General features: G+C 63.5%; 1 protein-coding gene across 1 annotated transcript in view; it reads right to left on the reverse strand.

The window, feature by feature from the left end:
* CHL1 (cell adhesion molecule L1 like) overlaps nt 1-9,140 on the reverse strand; it is a 64,944-nt gene that overhangs the window by 17,467 nt on the left and 38,337 nt on the right. The window contains exons 12-14 of the mRNA XM_039836824.1: nt 8,078-8,244; nt 5,704-5,869; nt 1,543-1,667 (exon numbers count right to left, since the gene is read on the reverse strand). Of these exons, the coding sequence (XP_039692758.1) occupies nt 1,543-1,667; nt 5,704-5,869; nt 8,078-8,244 (458 nt within the window). The remainder of the gene's footprint in view (nt 1-1,542; nt 1,668-5,703; nt 5,870-8,077; nt 8,245-9,140) is intronic.

Consider the following 9,140-nt stretch of genomic DNA (forward strand, 5'->3'; position numbering starts at 1 on the left):
AGCAGGGCCCGGAGCTCTGGCAAAGGCGGCAGGATGCGGTGTGGGAAGGGGCGGGCGTGGCACGGACACGTCAGGACAGAAACCCGAAGGCGGAGCCGTGAGGCCAGAGGGAGAGCTGACACACGTGGGTGTCTGTGGTGCTTTTACAGCAAAGCGACAATAATAGAAGTCTCGTCCCTAACGACCCCCCTCCCGCGGCTGGTGGCGATTCTCTCTCACACCCCGAGACGCCATCAGGTCCCGGAGGAGACCACGAGTGTCACAGCCACTGTCCCCTCACCCCCCACCCCGGGCTCGGCCCTGCTCCCGCTGAGTGTCCACTGCCAGATGTTTGTAGTGACCAAAAAACGTTTTCAATCTGGAGGACATGTTCCCGCTTTAAACGTGGCCGGTGTCCAACCAAACGTCACGGCCCTGAACACGACCTCCGCTCCGAGGGCCACTGTCCCCGCCTTAAAGGACGCGTAACATCCAGGCTTCAGGAAGAAACGTGATCAAAATGGGTCAAGTGCGTGCTCTAAAACCTATTCGCCAGGTCAAGGAGCGTTTCAGAAGCCGTGCACGGGTCTGTCGTTTGTCACCGTCAGCTGTGGGGCGAGAATCTAAAAGCCAGACACTGGCCTGAAACATCTGAACGTGACCTCCGAGGAGCCGTCGAGAAAATGCAGCCCACCCCAGAGGGCATTCTCTAACTCTGTTTTTATCCTACAAATAACTGTAAGGACCCTACATACGAACAGCACATCTAATCGTGGCCACTATTTATTTAAAATTGCCAAAGACTCAGGGTTCTAGAGGACAGCCTGATGACAAGACCGAAATGTGACATTTTATGAGGAAACTTAGCGTCACCAAGAGAGCACTGTGTGGCGAGCCCCGGGGAGACACGGCCAGCCGGCAGGACGGGGTGTGGGGCACAGACGCCCGCCCCTCTGCAGCCACCAGCTTAACAAAGCCTGAGGGTGGGTGGACCAGGCGGAGAGCTGGGGGACAGTGGAAGGCAACGGAGGGACACCCAGCAGGTGGTGACTTCAGAGATAGCGGGGGGCTGCTTCAGCGGGGGGCGCACACTGCTTTCCCCAGGACTGGCATCCGCCCTCGAAGCCCCTGCCACCCTTCCCGGTGCCCCGGACCTCAGCGTCTGTCTTGCTCTGGGGTGCAACCACAGTGCAAACGCCAGGGGACCCGTCCTGACCCCTGACCCCCGGGACCCGTCCTGACCCCCACGCCAGCACCCCCGCTCTGACCCCCGCACTCTGGGGGGCGCGGCTCCACGTTTGCTCCCAGAACTCAAGCGGGCTTCAGCTGTCCCGGGGGCAGCGTCCTGCCTCCCTCGGCCGTGAAGGGAGCCGCCCCCGAGGGAAGGGAAGTCGAGCATTCGCCGCCTTCTTCGCAGGCAGAGGAGGGTCAGTGTTTGAAAGCGGGTCACTGTCTAAGCGGACGAGTCGAGCCAGCAGTGCTTGTGCAGGGGCTCAAACACCGGCGCTGGCAGAAGTGACCAGGGGACCCATGTGCAGTGGGAGGGGGCCGCCCGCGACTCACCGAGGACGGTCACCCGGGTCTCCTCCGTGACGCTGTCCAGGGCGGTCTGTGCTGAACAGGCGTAGACGCCCTCGTCCTCCACAGTGACGTTGGACACGGTCAGGTTAGCTCCGTCCACGGTTACCCTGCAGGGGAGAAGCCGGCCGTGACGAGGACAGACACAGCCACGCGAAACAAACTCCTGCCAGAAACGCGTGTCCCCATCCAGCGCCATCAGGGAACGACAATAATAATGATAATGATAATAATAATAGTAATGGTGACGATGGTGACGATGACGACGACGAGCACTTCGCGTGATGTGCGTTCCCTCCGAGGACGCCCCAGCTGGACGCTGAGGCCAAAGCACCGCCCACCGCGTCCGCGTCCGCGTCTGGTTGTTTCCGGCGACGCCTGGGTTAGTGACGACGGCCCGTGTCACCGGGTGTCTGGAGAGTGCACGGAACCAGCAGCGTCTGGGCCACACCCGGATGGCCCTCGTCCAGACGTCTCGGGAGCCATCACCGGGGTCGCAGGCAGCGTCCCGGGTGGCCCGCCAGCGTCCCCGAGCGCGTGCCTGGGGTGCAGCCGAGGACCTGCTTCCTCCCCGTGTCCCTCCGCACCGGCCGCACAGGGCGGGGTCTGCTCACGGGGACGCGGGCGTCCGTGACACTAGGTGGCAGAGACTAGCACTCTTTTCTTTTTTTGCCAATCACTTGGAAGTAGCTTTTATCATTTGCTCCATTTTTGCTGATTTTCAGCCTAGCTCACTACACGAAAACATTTTCTGCGAACGACCGCTTCTGCGGGGCCCGTGTGACGTTAACCTAACTGCGCGCGCGGCCGTGTTAGTGCGGTGCCACCGGATTCCAGACACGTTCCCGGCAGGTGGCTGTTTAGCTGAGAGAAACAGCGTCCTGTGCGGAGGCAGAGGGACCCTCCGTAAGTGGCGTCTGAACGTGACGCCGAGGAGCCGGACTGTGGGAGGCGCTGCGGGCTGCGGTGACACGGCTTCCTCGTTCACGGCCACAGCGGCCGGCTGCACAGCCCGAGGCGCAGGCCCGAGCCGCGTGCCCGTTCACGTGACCGGCGACCCCGGGGCCCCGCATCGGGGCGCACGCCGACCATCTCCGCAGGGTCGGCCGGCTCCTCACACAGGGCGGGTCCTCGGTGTGGGGCTGACGTCGGCCACCGCGGGAACGTACCGAGATGTCACGTCCCGGCCCCGTCCAGGCCCCAAACCAGCGCTGTGGACGTGGGACGGAGCCGCTGCGTCGAACGCGAGCCGAGGGCGTCTGGCGCACGTCGACCCCGACGCGTGTGGGGGACGAGGACGCACTGGGACGCGTCCTCAGCGCCCGAGACAGCCCAGCACTCGTCCCTGACGCCGGGCTCGCGGCTCGTGACCGGTCTCTGCCCGGGGCGCCGTCACGCGCCCGTTCGGCGGTGCGTCAGTGGGTCCTCCTCACGAGCCACCTGCCACCTGTTCTCTGGCTCTGTCCCCAGCCCCCCACCCTTCCCCTCTCTGTGCTCACCGGCTGGTGACCCCAAGACGCCCGCCGTCACCGCACGTGCCTCACGGCCTTTGCCGCCACGTCCACCCGGGTCCGGAGGCCTCTCCCCACGTCTCCCCGAGCGTCTGCGCCGTGGCCGCATCTCGCCGGAGGCTCGGTGACGGGCCACTTGTCCTCAGAGGCCTGAGCTTCAGGCTCCCTCCCCCAGTGGGACGTGCGGAGTCTAAGTCACCTCATCTGAAAACGGGGTGGCGGCGTGTCCTTTGTCCTCGGGAGCAGCAGACACGTGAAGCAGGTGACGAGTTTTGCATGCGGAGCCCGGCGGGCCTGCGCTCAGGGACAGCCCACGTGACGTCGATGGCCCTGGCGTCCGTGCTGGGTCACACGGAGCCGTCTGTCACGGCATAGCATGATGCCCCCAACGCCAACCCCCCCATCCTCGTGGCCCCTGCCGAATGGAACGCTTTGTCACCTTCGCGTCCCCTGCTCCCCCTTCTGGCCTTCCTTGGTGACGAGGATGGAGCTCTCCCTGGGCTCCCCCGCCCCCCATCACACCCTCCTCCTTCCAAACCACGAAACCCCTCGTTCTGGCCCCACAGTCTCTCCCACGGGACTGCGTCCTTGCTCTGCCCGTGGTCACCAACGGTCCCCGTCACACTTGTGCACATGTGGCAAACGGTTTCCCATCACGTCCGTCCTCCACTGCGTTCTTCCCGACAGTCGGGTCTGATTCACAGCCGCAGGTGGGTCAAACACCTGCAGGAGCCCCCTGGGGTGTCCCGGCCCTCGGTTTCCGTGAGGTTGACGGGGAGGTGTGCAGGAGCCATGACGGGCGGACGGCATCCAGGGGCAGGGGTGCAACGGTCAGGGGGACCCCCCTCCACACGACAGGGAACGGGGGGAGCGCAGGAGGAACCGTCACGTTACCCTCCGTATGCCCCTCGATCAGAAATCTGCCGTCTGCTGGGTAAAAGCTGCTGGTCGTCAGCGGGGGATGTGGACACGGGGACCGGGAGCGTCAGCAGGACTTGGTGACGCCCTCCCTGCCCCTGCCCGTCGCTCCCGCCTCCCCCACCCCAAGACCTCGGCTGCCCCTCCCCCCATTCCTTGTGGACCGAGAACTGGAAAAACATCCGTGTCACTTGCGGGGTCACGAAGGCAGCCAGAGGCACATCCGAGTGTCACCCAAGACTCCTACGGGAACTACGAAGCTGGGCCGCACAGGGTGCATCCCCCACAAGGCGGAGGTCTGCGAGTCTCTTCATGGCTGGAGCCCCGAAGTCACACAGAAGTCCCCAGGACAGCAGTGACAAAGAGGGCGAGTGAGCAGTGAGCAGAGGCACGGAGGTCTCACCCGGGGCCGACGACGTCTGCTGTGACGTGTGGCCTTCGAGGGGGCGACAGGGACTGTCCTCGCTCGGGGGCTGGTGGCGGCGTGGGCGCGGCCTGTCTGCCGGCTACACGTGCGGGGGAGGACGGGCGGGAACGAGGACGAGCCACGGCAGGGCCGGCGCTCTGCGTGGTGGCAGTGCACACGCGCGCACGCACACACGCGTGTGCGAACAGAGGCCAAGCAGGGAACAGAAACGAGACGGGGACACGAGCCACACGCAGGGCTGAGGAACGCGCGTCGGAGGCTGGGCCGGTCCAAGCACTGTCCACGAGCCTGACGTGTCCACGCGTGAGACCTCGTGACGGAAAAGCACGTACGTTTTCTAACCAAACTACGTTATAAAATGTAACTTAAGCCACTTGCCCAAGGCCACGGGGACAGCAGTGGGACCAGAGCCCGGGCCCAGCGCCCGGCCCCCTGCTCCACGCTGCCGCCGCCCCGGCTGAGGCCTGGGGTTCGCTCCTCCCGCCTGACGAGACACAAAGCACAGCTGTGTCTGTAACCCCGCTGGGTGCTGCTGGGGGAGACGCGCTGACCCCGCCCCGCGTGCGGCCAGAGGTCACGCTGGCCAGCGGCATGCAACGGCCCTCGGTCCTGCCCGCGCTTAACGCCTCGCGCCGGTCACTTGCGCTCCTTCCGCGTGTCCTGCGTCCTTCTGCAGAGGATGGGCTGGGCGGACTCGCAGCCGCCAGCCCTGGGACCGCCCAGCCCGTGACACGCAATGACACACAACCCGCGGACCGCGGCCTCGGACCGCCTTGCAGCCAGCGACACGCAGCCAGCGACACGCAGCCTGCGACACGCAGCCCGTGACACGCAACCAGTGGACACGCACCGCCGCGGCTCTCCCGTGGGGGCTCCAGCGTGGTCCAGACCCTGCCCGGGACGCAGATGCAGGGCCGGGTGTGGCTGGCAGGGGCGGCCGCGGTTTCCGGACGCCCGCGTCACACCTGAGTGCCCTGTGACTGAGAACCCGGCGGTCCACGAGCGGCCCCTCTCGGCCCCTCCCCCCAGCCCGTCCAATGAGTCTGTGAGCCCCCTGCGATACGCACGCCTCAGACTCCTGGGGTGACGTCTGTGTCACACCCCGACGGGAGGGTACGTGTAACGTGGCAAACCAGTCACGAAACAAGGAGAGGCACACGGGAGAGAGAGGCGCGACGCGCAGGCCTGGGGCCTTTTCGGTGTTGCCTTCGAGACCGAAAGCGATCGACCGATTTCTTCACTCCGTGTCGGGGCTCTTATACCTGCTTTTCGTCGCAGGCACCGACCCACCTGCCGTCGTCCGTGCCGTTGGTTTCAAAGGCCTCACCGCCTTTACTCCAGGTCAGCTTCAGACTGTGCTTCAAATGTGAGTCGCACTGGCTCTCACAGTACAACTCGAGCGTGTGTGACTTGGGGACGCGCGGGCTCGTAGGAGAAATTCGAAGTTTCGTGGCATCTGTTTTTACCAAACAAAGACACTGGTTAGGACACAGGGCACAGCCCATCTTGCTATCGAATGTCTGCAGTTTAACCAGCCACAGCCGTCAACTTAACAGTCAAATCTCACGCCGTGCTGGTCACCCTGGGACCCCGACGTCACCTACCATTACTAGCTCCTTTCCATTCCGGCCTGGACAGCTAAGGCGTGAGGGGCAGCAGTAATTAACAGCCCAGCAACTCCCCTCACTATGTTCTGGGCTCAGGGAGTCAGGACCATGGGAGGGAGCGAATGCCTCAAGGTGTTGCAAACAGCGCGGTTTCTCCTGGTCCTGCTTTGGGACGTGTGATCACGGCACCGTCAACAAAAAAAGGGAAGGCGGCTGACTTCCTGTGAGCACGTCTGTCTAACTGAGAACCCCGTGGCGAAGGGGAGCCCCGGTGCAGACGCCTTGCCCCTGGGGGGAGGGATGGCGGTGAGCCGTGGACGGAGGGGCTGGCCCGTCACGCTCTGTGGCCGAGCCCAGCGCCTGCAGGGCAGCTACACACAGCGGGTGCTCAGGACATATCTGCCGACTTTCCCGTTGAGCGAGGGGCGGTGAGCGATGTCCGGAGCAGAGGGACAGCCACACGCCAAGCTGGACCGGGCACCACGGCTGTGTGATGAGTGAGTGCGTCCCCACGGCTGTTACGAATGCGAAGCACTCACTCTGAAAGGCCTCGGGGGAGGGACACACACTTCACCCTGGGGACGCAGCTGGTGGCTCTGTGACCCTCTCAGAGGCCACCTCCCACAGGCTGACCTCCGGTGCCACGGTTATGCACTAGTGGGCACCATCTACCTGTTACTGAGGGATCCGATCGAAAACAGAGCGCCGATAAAATTGACCGGCTGGTAGCCCAGGCACACAATGGAGGAGTCATCATCACGCTGAATTAATTTAGTGAATTACTAAGCATCCTACTCCTAATTCTAAATTTAGAGCCAGAAATCCACTTAGCAATAACACCACGTAACGGCACCTGCTGTGGTCACCAGGACTCTGCTAAGACGTAGAGTCAACGACAATAACAATTCTGTGACTGTTAATTCTGTGACTGTTAATATGTCCACCTGACAGACAAAGTAATTTAAAGCTAAAAAGAAATTAAGGAATGACACCGAAGTCCGCTAACTGGTAAGAAGCTGAGCCGGGATTTGAACCCGTCTGGCGGGGACCGAAGCTCACGCTCCCCATCACTGCCGCCCACTCAGTTCCGGCTCGATGGGCCTCGTGAATGTGCGAAACCCGGCTCCTCACGGATACGACCCCTGTGTGGTCCCTACACATAAAGTGGACGTTACAGCGGACAGGACTTGACCAGGCTCGTGAACTCGAGCATCTTGGAGACTAGCGGCTTCCGGGCCGCTGTGGGCACCGGAGGGGACGTTGGCTCCCGGGAGACGCGCTGGGCTCCCGGCCCCACCCTTGCGGGCTCTGAGCCGGGCTGAGCTGCTCCGCTCTGGGGTAGGCTGGCCCTGTGGAGTGTAAGAGAATCACCCCCGCGGACTTCGAAAGGGCGGGGGAGAAGCAGGCGTCGGAGGGGAGCACGCAGTGCTTTAGAGGTGCAGCCACGGGGGCGGCGTGCCGGATGGCGTGGGGTACAGGAAAAAGCGGACACCACGGACAACACGGGACGGGAGGGAGGGAGGAGGAGGGGCCCAAGCGGATGCGGACGTGAGCCGCAGCCGTGACACGGGGACCCGACCCCCGCAAGGCCGCAGGCCCCCTGCTGCTTCCCTGCAGAGGACTCTGAGCGAGGTCAAAACCGGGACTTCAGTGAAGCCCGGGAGACGATTCGCGGCTTCCCGGGACTGTTCCGAAGAGGGAAAAGGCACCAAGCCGTGCCCGATTCTGAGGACGGAGGCCCCAACTGCCACCCTGTCACGCCCCGGGCAAGCTTAGCGCCTGCAAATTCCTTGGGAATTTTTCAGCTCAAAGGGTGATGACTGGTGACGTTCCCTTGCATTGGTCATTGTAATAAAGTACAGTCATGGAAATATCCAGACGGGCATTCTCAGACCCCGCCGGCCCCCCAGACCACCCCGCGTCCTCGTGAAACTGCGCCAGGCCACTCGGGGACACAGCCCCGCACCCACAGGGGACGCGCTGGGGGCGGAGGAGGGGCCCCCGCGCGTCGTCTAGCGGGACGAGGGCCCCGTGAAGCAGCAACGCGGGCGAATTACTTCGGACGTCCAGGCTGGCGGTGACCGCGGTTTTCCCTTTGGCGTTCTCTACCCAGCACGAGTAGGCGCCGGCGTCGTCCTGTGAGGTGGCGTGGATCTGCAGGGTGCCGTTTCTGTGGGTGCGGTACCGGCCGCCCTCCAGAGGCTGCGCCTCGTCCGCCTTCTGCCTGTGGGGGGAGCAGAGGTCTGTGTGGGCGCGGGTCGGACACGGCCGCTGTCGCTCGGGCTTACGCCCCTCCAGGAGCTTAGAGACCTCGCACAGTGCCCAGGGGCCCGCAGTTCCCCAGACGGGTCACAGGCGTGTGCCTCGCCCGCCTCGCCCGCCCCAGCTGCCCGAGCCCGCTGTGCTCCTCACGGCCATCAGTGCATTTCTGCACCTGTCCTCAGAGCTTTAAGAAACACCTGGCTTATCGATGGCGAACCTTCTGCTGAGGACCAATCCGGGCATCCGTGGGGAGCCGGGACCTCCGGCCCCTGCTGTCCAGGGAGGACGGGCCACTCGGAATGCCAGGGGCCGGGACATCCTCCCGTGCTGGGGACGTGGCCGTGTCAGCCCTGACCGGCCCCGAGTCACATTCTTCTGCATTTATCCTTCTCCCAAGCACCTGCTGCCACAGCTGGAGTCACCGCGCCCTTCGGGGCCAGAGGCTGTGGGAGCTGAAATTCCCCAGGGCAGACTCCGGCCGCTGCCCACACGGCACTGAGGCCAGCGAGGTGGTTCCGTGTCCCAGGGGCAAAATGTCACCCTTCTCCCGTTTAGAAGGAAGAATTTCAGCTCGCTGCCGGTGTTCACGTAACGTCACGCGTAGGAACGCCACGTTTTCTAAGACTTGGCATTTTCGGTGATGGAGAATTACTATGTTTTATAAATAGAAACGCCACCACTAAAAACAGAACGCTCTCCAGGGAATGACGTCATCTGTCTCCAAAGACTATCCATACACTAGAGCAAGGTGGGAATAGCAATGCGGGCGAGACGCTTCGTGGCAGACTTTGGGGTGAGGGTGGCACTGCGGTCCCTGAGTTATCTTGGGGTGAACGCTGCAGCCGCAAACACCGCCAG

Source organism: Pteropus medius, unplaced genomic scaffold (genome assembly GCF_902729225.1).
Source record: "Pteropus medius unplaced genomic scaffold, Ma_sr-lr_union100, whole genome shotgun sequence".
Classification (NCBI taxonomy): domain Eukaryota; kingdom Metazoa; phylum Chordata; class Mammalia; order Chiroptera; family Pteropodidae; genus Pteropus; species Pteropus medius.